Source organism: Saccopteryx leptura, chromosome 2 (genome assembly GCF_036850995.1).
Source record: "Saccopteryx leptura isolate mSacLep1 chromosome 2, mSacLep1_pri_phased_curated, whole genome shotgun sequence".
Taxonomy (NCBI): Eukaryota; Metazoa; Chordata; class Mammalia; order Chiroptera; family Emballonuridae; genus Saccopteryx; species Saccopteryx leptura.
The window spans coordinates 324,574,237-324,593,497 of NC_089504.1; the positions used below are offsets into that span (position 1 = coordinate 324,574,237).

Below are 19,261 nucleotides of genomic sequence, written 5' to 3' on the forward strand. Positions count from 1 at the left end.
ATTAATGAACAACTAAGGTGCCACAACTATGAGTTGATGCTTCTCATCTCTCTCTCTCTTCTTGCCTATCTGTAACTCCATCTCTACTTTCTCTCTCTCTCTCTCTCTCTCTCACGTGCGCACACACACATGCACGCTGAATAAAAACACATGTTAAACTCTAATATGATATAAAGAACCAGCTAGATGTCATATCTGAAAATTATACAACTTACTTTGGCTTCAGTTTCTCCCCTGTGAAGAGTATACAGATGATGGACAGCACTTTGTGATGAGGACCAAGGATGAGTCAGAATTTGGAAGACATGAAAGTCATGGCCAAGGGTGTCTGTTGTGACAAGAAGCATTCCTGAAAAACATACCAAAAAAAGGGTAAAAATAAAAACAATTATGTATGTAGGTGAAATATTTTCACAAAGTACTCATCATACTTTAAATATCATCAAAGAAAACATTTACAAAAGACATAAGAAAGTGTTCACAATAAAAAAATTAACACTGGGCTCTGGTCAGTTGACTCAGTGGTACAGCATCAGCCTAGCATGTGGATGTCCCGGGTTGATTCCTGGTCAGGGCACACAGAAGAAGTGCCCATCTGCTTTTCTACCCCTCTTCTTCTTGCTTCTCTCTCTCTCTCTCTCTTCCCCTCCTGCAGCCATCGCTTGATTAAAGCAAGGTGGCCCCAGAAGCTGATGATGACTCTATGACCTCTCCTCAGGTACTAAGAAGAGCTTGGTTGCTAAGCAATGGAGCAACGCCCCAGATGAGCAGAGCATCATTCCCTAGTGGGCTTGAAGGGTGGATCCTGGTCAGGGAGCATGTGGGACTCTGTATCTCTGCCTCCCCTCCTCTCATTTAATTAAATAAATAAATAAACTGTAAAAAATTAAAGTAGTATCTTTTTCCTATGATTACAAAGCCTTAACACACTTCACTATACAATAGTGAGAATACAAATTTTATGATGCTATCGTATGACTAGTAGAAAATAATTTTATATACCTTAATTTACAGAGTTCACAAGAATTTTTAAATAGTAAGTTTAATAAAAATGAATGTGAGAATGACATTTCCATGGAACCCACTCCAACTTTTTGCCATTTCTCAAAACTGAATTTTAAGGTCCAATTTATCTTCTAAATCAATTACTAATATCCTGCTTAATTCACCAGTTTAAAAGTAGTCTCTACTCAGACATAATATGTATTGAAGTGCCTATAGTCTCCTTCACACAGCAAGTTTTTAATTTTGATGAGATGTCACAGCTAAGAAGTCTTTGCCTAATTCCATATTTATTTTCCATTGTTAAAATTCCATCAAAATTCCACATTTTTTTGTTTTACAGTTAGATCTATCATCCATTTTGAGTTAATCTTTGCATAAAGTGTGAGATATCAGACAAATTAATTTTTTTGCAAATGATATCCAAATGTTCCAGCAAGAGTTCTTGAAGAGACTATTCTTTATCCATTGAATTCTTTAATTTTTATTTGTTATCCATTGTCAACTTGCTGAAGATTAACTGGCCATATTTGCACAGGACTTCTTCTAAAAGTCCAATTCTATTTGATCACTGATTTTCTCTTTTCAAGTTCATGGATTTTGCCTACTATTTCCTCCTTCTACTATTACAATCTCCTGCTACTACTTCCTTCATTCTCCTTGCTTTAATTTTACTTACTCATTTTTTTCAAGTTTCTTATGGTAGAAGCTTAGATTGCTGTTTCAAGAACTTTATTCTTTTTCAGAGTAAGCATATATTGCTATAAATTTCCCTGTAAGCCTGCTTTAGGTAAATTCCATGAGTTTTGATATGCTGCATTTCTTTCCAGTTCTAAATGTTTTCTAGAGGCATAAAAAATATGGGATATTTAAAGATACATCATTTAATCATCATTTGGGTATTTTCCAGGTATCTTTAATATACTGATTTCTACTTTAATTCCGTTATGACAAGAAATTCATTAAAATTTCTTTTCTGTCTCAGACTCTATCTTGGTAACTGTTTAATGTATACTTGAACACACAGTATGTTCTATGCCAATTACTTCAACTTAATTGATAATGTTCTCTGGATCTTCAATACCCTTACTGATTGCCTGCTTTCTCATTCTATTACTGAATAGAAGATAACATCTCCAACTGTATTTGTGGACATGATGTGGTTATTTTTCAGTTATACGTATAAACTCCCTAATTTTAGATCTCTTATTTTTAGGTTCATACATACTTAGGATTGCTATGACTTCCTGTTGAATTACCTCTTTTATGATAATGTCGCATTTTAACCCTGGAATTTCCTTATTCTGAGTTCTACTTTTTCCAACCTTAATATTGCCAATAGCATTTTGTTTGGATTGGTGCATACATGGTAAATATTTTTCCATTCTTTTACTTTTATGATCAATAACTGTATTTAAAATGACTGTTTTAGACAAAAACTGAGGTCTAGTTTTGGTTTTTTTGTTTTTTTTTTAATTCAATGCTAAATTTTAATTTGTGCCTGTAGTTAATATACACGTAATGCACCTCATTGGTAGGGATAAATTTATTTCTACCATTTTATTATTTGTTACTAAATTTTGGATTGTCTCTCTGTATTTATTTCTCTGCTCTTTCTTCCCATTTAATTTTAAATTTATATATTGACTTTTTCGATATATTTTTCTTGGTTTGTTCCAGGGATTATAATAAACCTATTTAAATTTGTTTGTTTATATTTTGTCTAGAATTTTTCTGTAAAAAGAATGGCTTATTAGTTTATTCTGCTATGCCAGAAATAGAATTACATTTGTTTACTGTTAAAACTTTTCCTTTTGAAAGAAAAGATAGGAAAGAATATTAAGCACCTGTAGGAAGATAGGTAGGCATTTCAACGGAAAGGTGAAGTATATTTGAGTTTATTTGCTTGGCTAATATAAGGTATAGATCTATGTACTACATTAGATTTTAAAATAGTATATCAGGGCACAAACAAGAATCAACCAATGAATGCATAAATAAGTGGGACAATAAATTGATGTTTCTCTCTTTGTCTCTTTCTCTTTCTCAAATCTAAAAATTATTTAAATGTTCAATAAAAATAGCATACTAGATGCCAGTGTTCTGGTTATTCCCAGGAAAACATATTTTATTATTTTTTTAAATTTATTTATTAGTTTTAGACAGAAAGGAAGGGAGAGACAGAAACACTGATCTGTTTCTGTATGTGTTCTGACCAGGGATCAAACTGAAAACCTTTGCTTATCAGGACAGTGCTCTAACCAACTGAGTTTTCTGGCCAAAGCAGAAGAACAGATTTTAAATGGTAAAAAGTGTTATATACTGAAATCTACTTCAAATCTATAACAGTCTATCTAACACTACCTCTCACACTATGCCTAGCTATCTATGACCATGATATCATTGACATACTTTATATTCTTTCCATATTGTTCTATTATTCAAACAATAAATTTCTAAGGTTAGGAATGAATGCTTTGCTGTCTTTTTGCAGACAGTATTTCTTCCTTGCTATTTTTTTTGCTGAGTTATACCAAGTTTGCATTATCACAATTCCACTACTATGTTTTGTGTCTACTTTCCCACAACCAAACTATTTGTGCACGTGACAACCAATCCAATGGAAACATCACTCTGACAGGAAACACAATGAACTTGCATTTATAACACAAATATATTACTCACCTACCAAAGATAAACTTCATATCTTTTAGAATCACAGACCAATATATTACTCAAAATGAATTTCAATATAAAAGTTCCTATTAGTCAAATCAAGACTATTTTTGTTTTGCTATGTGTTCACAAATGAACACTTTCGATATGCTCCTAGCTTTTGAAACTGACATGAACATCTGTTAAGTTTCTAATATGTAAATAAATCCAAATTTTTAGAGAAAGAGCCATTGAAAATTATCCTCACTATCTTCTGTGTATATCTCAAAGTCTTCTTTTTCCACTTCTCCACACAATTATAGCTACTCTAATCCAGCAATTAGCTTAACTTTTTTTTTGAGAAAACTTTAAAATGATGGGAAAAAATGGAAAAAGCAGAGAGGAAAGGAAGAAATAGCTGTGTGCTACTATACAACCCTGTGCTTTCCTTTAAATTTATAATTTCCTCTTTTGCACACATTCTACTGGCAGAAATGACAAGCCTTTCTTCTAGAAAACAAGTTTAAAAGCAGATATACATAAAAGGAAAAACTTGTAGAGAGTAGACTGTGGCTTGAGAACTATTTATGCAGCATCAGAAGACTAAACCAGACTAGCTGGCCATAAACTAAACCTACGCCCCAGACGAGGTGCCAAGCCACAAAATGCATTTGCGTCATCTGGGAATACAAGGAAGAGAAGGACTTCTAATTATAGGGCCTGGAAGCGGAAGCCTAGAGTGATTAGCTGTTTAGGCGCTGTTGTATGTTTATCTGGAAGCTTCCTCTCCCTCACTCACAGCCTCAAGTTTGATAGATGAGCCTTAGCATCAGCGGGTGGAGACTGAAGCTGCTGATGGTACATGTCGTTCTCCAAAATCTGAGACTGGAGACTGAACATTAAGTCTTTTGCGGCCTCATAAGAACATAAGTCTTTTTAACTGGGCGTCAGCTGGTTAGCCCAAAAGGCAAAATTAGAGAGCAGCAAACCTCCACTGGGCATATGCTATAAAATCTCGGAAACATGAGTAGGTATGTCTTTTTGCCATATCTATTTATAACACCTACCTAATTGTATGTTTCTCCATTACATGCACACATATGAACTGGAAGACAAATGACCAGCTATTCACACTCTCCTCCAAAAAGAGGCATAAACACTGATGATATTCTGGGTCAAATAGAAATCTTTACAGAAATTCAGATTATATCACTTATAAAATCATTTTGCTTTGGAATTAATTCTTGTGAATTTAATACTTTCCCATCAACACCTGTACAGATGGAAATTTACAAATAATTTAATAGTTTTTTAAGTTACTATTCAAATTCGTAAACAGAAAACCAAAGAAACAGAATGCTAGTACAGGTGTACTGATTGAAATTAGGTCTTCAAATTACATAAAATCACAACTCTATCAAGTCTGATTGATAAAACATTTTGAACTGATTATGCATACTTGATATCAATGGTCTAAAAGTCTCCCTGCAGACAGTATCAATGTTAGCACATTCCTAAAGCTGCTTAAAGTCACTGATAACCAAACTCTATACTGCATTCTTACACATTTGTGGCCCAGGAAATAGTAAGACTCCCTTAAATTTATGCTCGATAACACCATTAAAGGCATTGAACTAAACACTATCAAACGAACAAAGGACATGATTTATCTGACCCTTTCCAAAAACTACACATATCCAGAACCAAAATAAATTAGAACAAAATCTCTGATGTGGCTCTTATTCATTTGTTCCATGTGGAAAGGTCTAAAATCAACAATTAGTTTGCTAGCTCACTTATTTTATAACTTTTGGTTTTTAAATTTTTTTTATTTATTTATTGTTTTCAATAAGAGAGGAAGGGACAGAGAGAGTGAGAAAGTGAGAGAATGAGAGAGACGAACATCACGCTGTTCCTGTATGTGCTTTGATTGGGGATCGAACCAGCAACCTCTGTACTTTGCAATAATGTTCTAACCAATTGAGCTACCTCTCCAGGGCTTGTTTTATAACTTTTTAATTCCATCCTCCTACATTTTTAGGAGTTTGAAGTTAAATGTTCTAATATCTTTATTTAAATAATTTGTTTTTGTTCATTTTGCATCATGAAATTTTTAAGGTTCTGAAGACATCTGTAGCTACATCCAATAGGTTTTAATATTCAGTGTTCCTATTATTTTCAAGTTATTCATACTATAGACCTATAGGAAGATGGTACATGTCTATATGTATTCTTGTTTTTCCAAGTGGTTAAATATGTTTTTCAAATGCCAGAGTATTTTTAAAACTATATCACCCTCCACTAATATATAATTTACATACAATAAATACACTCATTTTAAGTGTGCATTTAAAAAAAAATTTGGGGGGGGGTATTTTTCTGAAGTGAGAAGCAGGGAGGCAGAGAGACAGACTTCCGCATGTGCCTGACCAGGATCCACCCAGCATGCCCACTAGGGGGCACTGCTCTGCCCCTCTGTGGCATTGCTCTATTGTAACTGGAGCCATTCTAGTGCCTGAGGCAGAGGCCAAGGAGCTGTCCTCAATGCCCGGGGCAACTTTGCTCCAAAGGAACCTTGGCTGCATGAGGGGAAGAGAGAGATAGAGAAAAAGGAGAGGGGGAAGGGTGGAGAAGCAGATGGGCGCTTCTCCTGTGTGCCCTGGCCGGGAATCAAACCTGAGACATCCTCACGCTGAGCCAATGCTCTACCACTGAGCCAACCGGCCAAGGCCTTAAGTGTCAATTTTGATGAATCTGACAAGTATATACAAAGTGCATGTGGAAAAAATTCCCTTGTGTTCACTTGCAGTCCATCTACTCCCCATCCTAGGGCCCCCAGCAACTAATGATTGGCTTTCTATTGTAATGAATTAATATGCCTGCTTTAGAAGTACATGTAAGTAATATCAGACAAGATGTTGTGGACCTTACCTGCTGTGTGTAACAGCAGTCCATTCCTTGATTTATGATACTGAGCAGTGTTCCATTATATGGTATTATGAAACTTATGTATCCATTCAGTAGTTATTTCTAGTTCTTGACTATTGTAAATCAAACTCCTACAAAATTCAAGTATAAGTCTCTGTGTGGACATTTGTTTTTATTTCTCTGAAGTGAATGATTACAAGTAGAACTGGTGGGTGATATGTATGGTTAGTTTCATTAGAAACTACACAATGTTTTTTCCAAAGCAGCATGTAACATGAGATCCATAACCTTATCATCACTTGGTATTGTGGGTCTTTTTAAATTTTAATCATTTCAGAGAGTATTTGATGATTTCTTATACTTTTTTTATTTATTTACTTTTTTAGATTTTATTTATTCATTTTTATTAGAGAGAGAGGGAAGAGAGAGAGAGAGGGAGAGAGAGAGAAAGAACAGGGGGAGGAGCAGGAAGCATCAACTCCCATATGTGCCTTGACCAGGCAAGCCCAGGGTTTTGAACCGGCGACCTCAGCATTCCAGGTTGACGTTTTATCCACTGCGCCACCACAGGTCAGGCGACTTCTTATACTTTTAATATGCCAAATTTTTCTTGGTGATAAGTGATGCCAATCAGCTTAACATGTGCTGAGTGGCCATTTACATATTTTTATGTGACATAATTATTGAAATATTTGCCCATTTAAATTGTTTAGTGTGTTGGTAAAATTTAAAAAAAAATTATTTAGTGTAGATACATATTTTTTTCTCCCACTGTGTGGCAAGCCATTTCATTTTCTTAATAATATTTTCCCTAGAGGTTTTATTATTTTTATTTTATTATTATTTATTTTATTAAGTGAGAGGAGAGGAGGCAGAGACGGGCACCGACAAGGCCACACCCGGGATCCACCTCACACCTCACTTTTACTGTGTGCCCTGACCGGGAATCAAACCTGGGATATCCACACATTGGGCTGACACTACCACTGAACCAACTGGCCAGGGTGTCCTTGAAGGTTTTAAATTTTAATGAAGAACAAAGTTATAACTTGTCATTTTGGTGTCCTATCTAAGAAATCTCTCCCTATTCCTCCTAGATAACAATGACATAATTTTTATGTTCTCTTTTATAAGGTTTATAATCCATGAGACATTATAGATATTCACAAGAATGCATACGGTATTTTTCTCATCACTTCCTATGATCAATGGGAAAAACTCTATGCATATTAAAAAAAAAATCCATTTTTAATGATGAACCCAAGACCACCATCTCCTTACAACATATGGCATTTAAGTAACCAGAAAAATATCAAGTCAATTAAAGATACAGTCAAGCACCCAAAAGGGTACATGTTTAATCTACTTTACTACAGACCCAACATTCATATTTGTCTTATTAATGGAAAGAAAAACAATTTCTCTGCCAAGGAAGGGTAATTATTTAAAATGTAGATGTGCTGCACTTCACACTTCTCAGCTACTCAAGTGGCAGAAATAAAGCCTCTGGAAAGCAGATCAATTATTTACCAAATTAAAGACAACAGGTCTGTTTTAGAAATATCAGGCTTACTGCAGAGTTGAGAATTTCTTTCTAATGCTTCTAATTTCAATGTAACTAATAAAAAAATGCTTATTTTCTTGGATGTCAAAGGCAATATAAATAATAATATGTCAATCTAGTGTACTTATATAAATATGAGGTAGTTTCTACAAAAAATTTTTTTCTTTCTTTCTTCTTTTCATTTTTCTGAAGCTGGAAACAGGGAGAGACAGTCAGACAGACTCCCGCATGCGCCCGACTGGGATTCACCCGGCATGTCCACCAGGGGGCGACGCTCTGCCCACCAGGGGGCGATGCTCTGCCCATCCTGGGCGTCGCCATGTTGCGACCAGAGCCACTTTAGCGCCTGGGGCAGAGGCCACAGAGCCATCCCCAGCGCCTGGGCCATCTTTGCTCCAATGGAGCCTTGGCTGCGGGAGGGGAAGAGAGAGACAGAGAGGAAAGCGCGGCGGAGGGGTGGAGAAGCAAATGGGCACTTCTCCTGTGTGCCCTGGCCGGGAATTGAACCCGGGTCCTCCGCACGCTAGGCCGACGCTCTACCGCTGAGCCAACCGGCCAGGGCTACAAAATATTTTAAATAAATATCTACTATGTATTTCAATCTTAATGACATGTGCTGTGTCTGCATTTAATATAATTCACTATTATGGATCACTCTCACAATTTAGGGAGGGAGACAATTCTTATCCAAACCACAAATCAGAAATAAGTTGGATTTACTCAACAAATAATTACTTACATTGCATTAATGCCTTGTCTCTGTACTGCCACAGTTTATCCATGATTATAATAATGGGTGAAACAATTACTTAATGTAATTATTCAATGTATACTTACTCACTAACAACTATGTGAAAAATGCCAGGCTAAAAATGCCTGGGGTAAAAATAAAAGTTCAGTTCTAGCAAAAAACATTTTTTTCAATTTAAAGAATTGAGATGACATTGGTTCAAAATGAGGGTTGGGGGGCCGGCTGAAAAAGGTGAAGGGATTAGGCAAAGGAAAAAAAGACTTACAGACAACAGTGTGGGTATTACAGGAGGGAAAGGCGGTGGGGAAGGGAAGGAAGAAGGGGGTTTATATGGTGATGGAGGGAGATTTGACTTGGGATGATGAACACACAATGCAATATACAGATGATGTATATAGAATTGTACACATGAAACTTGTATAATTTTATTAACCAATGTGACCCCCAATAAATTCAATTAAAAAATCAAATGTTGGTCAAGTGTCTGCCTCTGATATAAAAAAAAATTACAGGTTTCAAGTGTACAACTCAATATAACCCTATCTATATACCACATTGTGCACCCTCTGCCCCAAGCAAAGTCTCTTTGTTTCTTTCTTTTCTTTCTTTTACATGTGAGAGGTGGGGAGATAGTGAGGCAGGCTCCTGCGTGTGCCCCGACCAGGATCCACCTGGCAAACCTGTCTGGGGCAATGCTCAAGTACCAAGCTATTTTTAGCACCTGAGGCTGACATGCTGGAACCAACTGAACCATCCTCAGTGCCCAGGGCCACAATCGAGCCAACTAAGCCACTGCCTGTGGGAAGAAAAGAGATAGAGAAAGGGGAGTGGGGGTAGGGAAGGAAGCAGATGGTTGCTTCTCTTGTGTGCCCTGACCAGGAATTGAATTTGGGACATTCATACCCTTGGCTGGCTCTATTTACTGAGATACTGGCAGGGTCACAAAGTCTCTTTCTGTTCCCATTCCCTTCCCACTTGGCATGCTAACAAAACCGTTTTCAAATGATACTCTGTGGGTATAAATAAATTAAAAACTAGGATGAGGGGATTAATAATAATGAAAACAATGACAATTAATATTTATTGAAGTCTCAGTATGTGTTAGGTATTGTTTAGAAACATAATCAGGCCCTGGCCGGTTGGCTCAGCGGTAGAGTGTCGGCCTGGCGTGCGGGGGACCCGGGTTCGATTCCCGGCCAGGGCACATAAGAGAAGCGCCCATTTGCTTCTCCACTCCCCCCCGCTTCCTCTCTGTCTCTCTCTTCCCCTCCCGCAGCCAAGGCTCCATTGGAGCAAAGATGGCCCGGGCGCTGGGGATGGCTCCTTGGCCTCTGCCCCAGGTGCTAGAGTGGCTCTGGTTGTGGCAGAGTGATGCCCCAGAGGGGCAGAGCATCGCCCCCTGGTGGGCGTGCCGGGTAGATCCCTGTGGGGTGCATGCGGGAGTCTGTCTGACTGTCTCTCCCCGTTTCCAGCTTCAGAAAGAAAAAAAAAAGAAAAGAAAAGAAACATAATCAGCCTTCATTTTATTGATGAGGAAACTAAAGTACTGGGAGTGATCCAAGCAGATAAAGTAACTTGCCCAATCATGGGGCAAAGGTGAAGTTGAGGTGAGGCAGAGGGGAGAAAATGATATTTTAGGTAGGGTCACATAAGTCTCAAAAATAATATTTAAAAATAATACTCAAGTCTGACTGGTGGTGGTGCAATGGATAGAGTGACAACCTGGGACACTGTGGTCCCCAGTTCAAAAACCAGAGGTTGCCAGCTTGAGTGCAGCTTAAGTAAGGGCTCAAGTGCAGGCAATGCCAGCTTGAGTGCAGGGTCACTGGATTGAGTGCAAGATCATCAACATAGTCCCTTGGGCTTCAGTTTCCTCATCTATAAAATGAGGGTAATAACAGTATCCCATTTACAGGGTTAGCGTGAAGATGAAATTCAATAGCCCAAGAGGGCAGTTAGAACAGTGCTTGGCACAACACAAGGGCACACATACTGTTATCTATTATCATGACAGCTGCTCAGTTAAGAATCAGAGAGATGCCGGAGTAGTGATGGTGCAGTGGATAGAGCATCAACCTGGGACAATGAGGTCCCAGGTTCAAAACTCCAAGGACGCTGGCTTGAGCTCAGGCTCACCAGCTTGAATGTGGAGTCGGAGCTTGAGTATGGGATCATCGACATGATCCCATGGTTACTGGCTTAAGCTCAAAGGTCGCTGGCTTGAGCCAAAGGTCAATGACTTGAGCCTAAGGTCTCTGGCTTGAGCAAGGGGTCACTGGCTTGGCTGAAGCCCCTCCCCCCCATCGAGGCACATATAAGAAGCAATCAATGAACAACAAAAGTAAAGTAACCACAAGTTGATGGTTCTCCTATCTCTCCCTTCCCCTCTCTATCTTAAAAAATAATAATAAATAATAAATTAAATAATGAACTCAAGAGATATATAAGAGTTATCTAGTTATCAAAATGAATTCTAGGCAGAGGGGAAATGATGTAACATGTTTAAGGACCTGAAAAATATCTACTTCAGCTAGATGTTGGAAGGAAAATGTAGATCAGGTTGAAACTATCAGTCATTTGTGCCTAGCTTTTGGACAATAGACTCGGAGCAATAAGGAAGTAATTGAAAGATGGAAATACCATTAACATTTAAAATTTCTTAAAGAATGTCTGAATATCTTAAAATAGAAATGAACACATGGAATTAAGTATGATTCAATAATCATAGCTAATCACAATAACCTAGAATTGGGCTGTGATCAAATAAGAGTTTTGAAAAAATAAGAGTAGCTGAATAATTCTCAAAAGTACTTGTAAGGGTTAAATGTATGTACAGCTAAAAAATTCATATATTGAGGCCCTAGCTGGTTGGCTTAGTGGTAGAGTGTTGGTCCAGTGTGTGGAAGTCCTGGGTTTGATTCTCAGTCAGGGCACACAGAAGAAGCAACCATTTGCTTGTCAACCTCTCCCCTTTCTCTCTCTCTCTCTCTCTCTTCCCCTCCCACATGGCTCAACTGGATCAAGTGAGTTGGCCTCAGGCGCTAAAAAAAAAAAAAGCTCCAGTTGCAATGGAGCAACAGTCCCAGATGGGCAGAGCATCGCTCCCTAGTGGGCCTGCCGGATGGATCCTCGTTGGAGTGCAGGCAGGAGTCTCTCTGCCTACCTTCTTCTCACTTAAAAATTTAAAAAATTCATATAGTGAAACTCTTAAAAAAAACCATTGTGACAATATTTGAGATGAGGTCACAAGGGAGAGGCTCTGATCTAATATCGTTAGTATCTTTTCAAGAAAAAAGCTCTTTCTCCCTCTCCTTGTTCCCTGCACCAAAGAAAGTGCATGTGAGCTCAGACTGAGAAGGTGGCTATTTGTTAGCCTGGAAGAAAGACCTTACTAGGAACTATATCATCTGGAACCTTGATCTTGAACTTCCAGCCTGCAGAACTGTCAGAAAATAAATTCCTGTTGTTTAAGCCACCAAGTCTGCAGTATGCTGTTAAGGTAGCCCATGCTGACATATGCATATACGCAGGTTGCTGTCTAAACCCAGGGTCCTACAGAACATTTCACATGCTAAAATTATCAGCGCAGAGACTTTTGCATTGAATTTGTAAAATCAAAAGCTGCTGTTCTTGCCTTACAACTAAGACAAATTGATAAACAACAAAAGTCAAAGCTTTTAAAATTCTTTCTGAAAGTTTAGTATAAGAAATGTAAATAGAAGTAGCTGTTCCCACCTCAGACAAAACAGAATGAGGGAGAGCAATCCACAATAGGCGAAGCTAAGGAGAACGCAGCAACCTTCTGAAAAACTTCCCAGGGCTCTATTTGAGCTAATACCACATATTAGAATTCTGACCCTCAAAAAGTACAACTCTGTATGTAAGTAATTAAGAGAAGCAGATTAAAAACGCCAAAAGCTGTGAAAGAAAGAGAACTGACAGTTGATGGGAAAAGAATGCCCAACTAAAATATATCTAAAATATTCCTCAAAACTATGGGCAAGACACAGCTATTTCTAGACGGAAATAGCTAAAAGAGGTCATCTTCATCAGAGACCCCAGAAACAGCCCATGGAAGTATGTTACTTTACTGAGAAAAGTGCAAAAGGAATTCTATGGAAAAAAGTATAAGATTTCAAAAAAATGATGAAGTATCCAAAAAATAAAATAATTATGACCTAAACCTGATGTGCTAACTAATAAAAAAACACAAAAAAGAACACCCAGCCCCAACCAGGTGGTGGTGCAGTGGACAGAGCGTCGACCTTGGACACTGAGGACCCAGGTTGGAAACCCCAAGGTTGCCGGCTTTAGCGTGGGGTCGCCGGCTTGAGCTCAATGGTCCACTGGCTTGAAGCTCAAGTTTGCTGGTTTGAGCATGGGTCACTGGATCTCCTAGAGGCCCACTGGTCAAGGCATGTATGAGAAGGAATCAATGAACTAAAAGTGCCACAACTACAAACTGATGCTTCTCACATCTCTCCCTGTCTCTCTCGCTAAAATAAATAAACAAACAAACAAACAAATAACAAAACTATTGATAAAAATTGATCACAGATGCTGACATACAATGTAATACTATAAAACTATTATAAAATTACATAGGAGAAGATAATTCAGGTCCCAGATTGGTGACCATCTCTTAGACATGAACACAAAAATACCAATGATAAAAGGAAAAAAAACCCCACTGGATTTTACAAAAAGTAATAAGGTTTACTCTGCAAAAGACCTTATTAAAAAGATAAAAAGACGAACCTCACTGGGAATCAAAGATTTCCAAATCACCTATCTTACAGAGGACCTATAGCTAGTATATATGTATAAAATAAAAACTGGTGAGAATCCTACATGCTGGCAAGGATACTGAGAGACCGTGTCTAAAGAATTAAAGGAAAGTACATATTAGGACAAAGTCTCACACCAAGAGGATACTGCTAAAGAGATAATATAAAAAAGAAACAAATAGAAATTCTGAAGTTAAAAGCATAACAACAGAAATGAAAAATTCAATTCAAGAATGCAAGAACCACATTTGAACTGGCAGAAGAAATCAATCAGAATTACCTAGCTTGAGAAGAAAGATGAACAGAGCCTCTGAGAACTGTGGGATACCAACAGGGAAGTGAATCTACGAATCAGTCGCATAGGAAGGAAGAGGAAAAAAGAAGCAGAAAGAACGTTTAAAGGAATGATAACTATTGAAAGTTCACTTGACTTAGGGTAGCTAACATACAGTACAATGTACAGATGATGTTATTATAGAATTGCACACCTGAAACCTATATATTCTATTAACCAATGTCACCCCAATAAATTCAACTAAAATTTTTACTTATTTATTTATTTCATTTATGTGTGTGACAGAGATAGAGAATGAGACAGATAGGGACAGGCAGACAGGAAGGGAGAGAAATGAGAAGCATCAGTCCTTTGTTGCTGCTCCCTAATCTCCTTAGTGGTCTTTGAATGCTTTCTCATATGTGCCTTGACTAGAGGGCTACAGCAGAGTGAGTGATCCCTTGCTCCAGCCAGAGACCTTGTTCTTCAAGCCAGCGACCATGGGGTCATGACCATGATCCCACGTTCAAGCCAGTGCCCTTGCGCTCAAGCTGGTGAGCCTGCACTCAAGCTGGATGAGCCCACGCTCAAGTCGGTGACCTTGGGGTTTCAAATCTGGGTCCTTTGGGTCCCAGTCTGGTGCTCTATCTGCTGCAGTACTGCCTGGTCAGGCCAATTAAAATTTTTAAAAAAGATATTATGACTGAGAATTCCCAAATTTGATTTTAAAAAAAATTTAGGGAAGTAAAATTATTCTATGTGATCCTGCAATGGTGGATACATATTAATATGTCAAAACCCAGAGAATGTAAAACATCAAAATTGAACCCTGAATAAACTAAGGACTTTGGTTGATAATGATGTACCAATATAGGTTCAAATTGTAACAAAACTACCACACTGGTGCGGAATGTTGGCAGTGTAGGAAGTTTTGTGTGTGAGAAAGAGTTCTCTACTTTCCACTCAATTTTGCTGTGAACCTAAAACGGCTCCAAAAAAAAGTGTATTAATTTCTTTTTTTAAGTTCCCTAGAAAATGTTATTCGTTTTGCATCTAAATAATTGAAAGCAACAAACTTACACCACCCATGTTGAATCTGCCCAGATCTAAGCACCGAGGCCTCTCTGGCACTTCTAACCGAATCATAAATGTTGCCATTAAAATATTTGTTTTAACTCTGGACTCAGAGTCACAGCTAATAAACAAGAATGGGAAGGAGAAATTGAAAAACAAACTGAATGCAGCTGCTGAACTAAAAGTTTCACAACTCGACTTCTAGGCATCCCTTCGTTTCTTTTCTGAATAGATAGATCCCATACAAGACTGAACTGCTTGCCACTGACTCACACAACCTACATTTTCTCATTAATTCACTTGGCAGTGTTATTTCAGCGTGTACATTTTACAGTGCTTAAAATTTCTCAGGAGGTGAACAACAGATCTGGTTTAATCATGAATTTTGATGTCTAGGATATTTTACCAATTCTGTCATGTAAAATATGCCTCTCTAAAAAAAGGGAACTAAGAAAATTATTTATAACCCTGAGTATAAGAGTGATATATACAGGTAAAGTGCTTAGAGAAAGATCAGGTTTCTTTAAAAATGAACTTTTTTGTATGTTTTAATTTGCTTTTTGTTTTAATGAACTTCCCTGAACTTATTTAAAAAAATATTCTAATAAGCACTATTGTTATTATTGCTCACACTATAGTTCCCATGAAAAAGCCTTTAAACCAAATAGAGAATTATTAAGTCAAAACAATTAAAGCTTGTTAATATAAAATTAGAAATATGATAAAAAAATAAATTTAGAAAATGTATGGATACATGTAAAGAAAAACAAGTTACATTTTGAAAAAGGCCAATTTATGGCCCTGGCCGGTTGGCTCAGCGGTAGAGCGTCGGCCTGGCGTGCGGGGGACCTGGGTTCGATTCCCGGCCAGGGCACATAGGAGAAGCGCCATTTGCTTCTCCACCCCCCCCTTCCTCTCTGTCTCTCTCTTCCCCTCCCGCAGCCGAGGCTCCATTGGAGCAAAGATGGCCTGGGCGCTGGGGATGGCTCCTTGGCCTCTGCCCCAGGCGCTAGAGTGGCTCTGGTCGCGGCAGAGCGAAGCCCCGGAGGGGCAGAGCATCGCCCCCTGGTGGGCAGAGCGTCGCCCCTGGTGGGCGTGCCGGGTGGATCCCAGTCGGGCGCATGCGGGAGTCTGTCTGACTGTCTCTCCCTGTTTCTAGCTTCAGAAAAATACAAAAAAAAAAGAAAAAAGAAAAAGAAAAAGGCCAATTTAAATTAAAAAATTACAAATACTGTGTGAAGTACCACTTAAATTTTACACCATTATACAAAATACAAATTAATAAAATCTCAGAAGTAATTCAACCAGAACACTTTCTCATTTTATGTTAATTAAATATATTAGATACATACTTTTGCCATACTCAAGCAATATCAGTCATATTCTAAATAGCAAAAATACTCAGTGCTGAACAGTAAATAACTGAAACGAATTATAAGCAATTGTATGAAATCTTTGTCTATCAGCTTCTATTAAGATTCTGCAAACCAATTTTGTGAGTGGTTGGTGAGTTATGAACCTTCCCTTTAATTCAAATATTTAAACCGATACAAAGCATTCATAAAATGTTGTAGAAATGGTGACACATTGAAAAATGTATCTCACACATAATAAACTGATCAGTCCACTATTTAGAGTCTGCTTCACAATCTACACGTCAAATGCGCAATATTTTTCTTGCCTCTTTCACTCAACTAATATTTATTTATATCCAGGCACTGAATCATTATTTCTTAGCTAATTATCCTTTAGGTTCCAGATTAGAACTGAATTCCTCTTGAAGAACTTTCCCCAATAATCAAAGTCTAAGTCAACAACCATCGCCTAGCAGGCTGTCCTAACTCCACAAGGATTTCCCCTTAAGTCCCTCTCACACTAGCATTTTAGTGTCATAAACTTTTTAACAATATGACGAGGACTAGAAACCTTTTTCAAAGACTAGTATTTTTTAATATGCAAAGTAAAATACTTAGGTTTTAAAACTGACATATAGTAGAATATGTGTTTTTGTTCATATATTAAAATATAGGCCTTACCATAATTTTAAACTATAAGCAATATTTACAGAATAATAACATAGAAATTATATGAAAATATCCATTATTTTCACTGCTTACAAACTCCTATGCCCAGTTAATATTTTGGTAACTTATTATGCATATTCATAAGTGAAGGAAATTTGCATTACAGGTCAGAGAAAATGAAAATGCAATTTTTTCCCTAAGTTAACGTACTTTCTGAATATTTTTCATAGACCTCTAAGATCTTGAACCCAGATTAAGAAGTCTTGTTTTAGATTCAAAAAGAAATGTGAGATCCTAAAACTCATAAAATAGTTCTCATAAAATGATTTTCCCAACAAGAAATAACAAGATTCAATGTGAGATTGAATTAGGAATGTGACAGGAGAAGAATGCCAATTTATATGTATTAAAATGTTACATATACATCAAAGGAACAATCCATAAAATAAATTATCGATAAACTGGACTTCATTGAAATTAAATACAATCATAAACCACTTTTAAGAAAATGACAACACAAGCCACAGAAAGAAAATATTTACAAAACATGTCTGATACAGGACTGTTATCAAAATATACAAAGAACTCTTAAAATTCAACAATAAAAAAATGAACAAACCAATTTATCTGAATTCACACCTCAATAAAGAAGATAGGGTCCTATCTTAATGAGTGCTAAAAAAATGAGGAATCAGGTCATAAAAAGACACAGAGGAACCCAAAGTGCATATTAGTAAGTGAATGGAGCCAATCTGAACTGGATATATCCTGTAAAATTCCAATATATAACATCTTACAGAATCTGAAACTATGGCAACAGTAGAGAGACCAGTGGTTGCCAGGGGTTAAAGGAAGGAGGAATGAACAGGCAGAGCAAAGGAGAGTTTAGGGCAGTGACGCTACTCTGTATAGCACAGTACTATAATGGTGGGTACATGTCATTACATATTTGTAAAAACCAATATAATATAAACCAAGAGTGAACCCTAATGTAAACTGGAACTCAGAGGTTAGCTAGGTTAGAAATGATTACTGCAAGATAAACTATACCCTAGAGTTATACTACTAGTGGTCCATAAATACAAACAAAGTATGCATAAATATAAAATTTTTAAATCTTATAAAATCACAAAACGGGGAGTTCAAATGGAAATCAAATGGCAAATATAGATCAAAATTACAAAATACAGAAAACAGCTATGGTTTTCTAAAGTTAATAGATAGACAATGATAAGGATAGACTACATTCTTTAAGTTACATAATATGCTTTTATTATAATATGAAGTCATAGATAGAAAAAAAATCCAGGTGCCAGTGTCTAAAGCCTTCCGACTATGGTAATATGAAATATACATTAATACAAAGGAGACTTGACAGAACAGCTGGCCTATCAAAATGAGTCATACTGGTGATCCCAAGTGGAATGCTGCAAGGGACATAACTTCCAGACTGTTTCTTCAAATTTAACTTAATTCCCACAACATTCAGAGCACTTCAATAAATCTTTGTCTTCACTAATTAAATCAATCCTACTGACCAACAATCAACACAAAAATATTCTTCTCTATCAAAAAAGACTAATTAAGATATTAGAAGAAACATTATTTAAAGTACTATATATTATCCTCTTACCATCATTCTTTATTTGAAAAGAAGGGAAGGATAGATCTTTCCATCAGTTTTAACTAAAACAATCATTTCTACAAAATAAGATAAACTGGCAATCTCTTCAGACTTGTCAACCAAAGAAATTAAATCTGAAAAGACTGTTCCACCACTGGAAGTATTAAGTTAATTCCTAACTATAAAAATTGGTAATTAAGGCTCTGGCTGGTTGGCTCATTGGTAGAGCGTCAGCCTGGCGTGTGGAAGTCCCGGGTTCGATTCCCGGCCAGGACACACAGGAGAAGCGCCCATTTGCTTCTCCACCCCTCCCCCTCTTCTTCCTCTCTGTCTCTCTCTTCCCTCTCGCAGCCGAGGCTCCATTGGAGCAAAGATAGCCCGGGCGCTGGGGATGGCTCCTTGGCCTCTGCCCCAGGCGCTAGAGTGGCTCTGGTCGTGGCAGAGCGACACCCCGGAGGGGCAGAGCATCGCCCCCTCGTGGGCAGAGCGTCGCCCCTGGTGGGCGTTCCGGGTGGATCCCGGTCGGGTGCATGCGGGAGTCTGTCTGACTGTCTCTCCCGGTTTCTAGCTTCAGAAAA

The 19,261-nt window shown here is 37.6% G+C and overlaps 1 protein-coding gene across 6 annotated transcripts in view; it reads right to left on the reverse strand.

The window, feature by feature from the left end:
• The window catches only part of BCAS3 (BCAS3 microtubule associated cell migration factor), a 614,901-nt gene that overhangs the window by 415,075 nt on the left and 180,565 nt on the right, over nucleotides 1–19,261 (reverse strand). For all 6 annotated transcript variants that reach the window (XM_066363166.1, XM_066363167.1, XM_066363164.1 and 3 more), the window contains exon 14: nucleotides 216–349. In XM_066363166.1, the coding sequence (XP_066219263.1) occupies nucleotides 216–349 (134 nt within the window). The remainder of the gene's footprint in view (nucleotides 1–215; nucleotides 350–19,261) is intronic.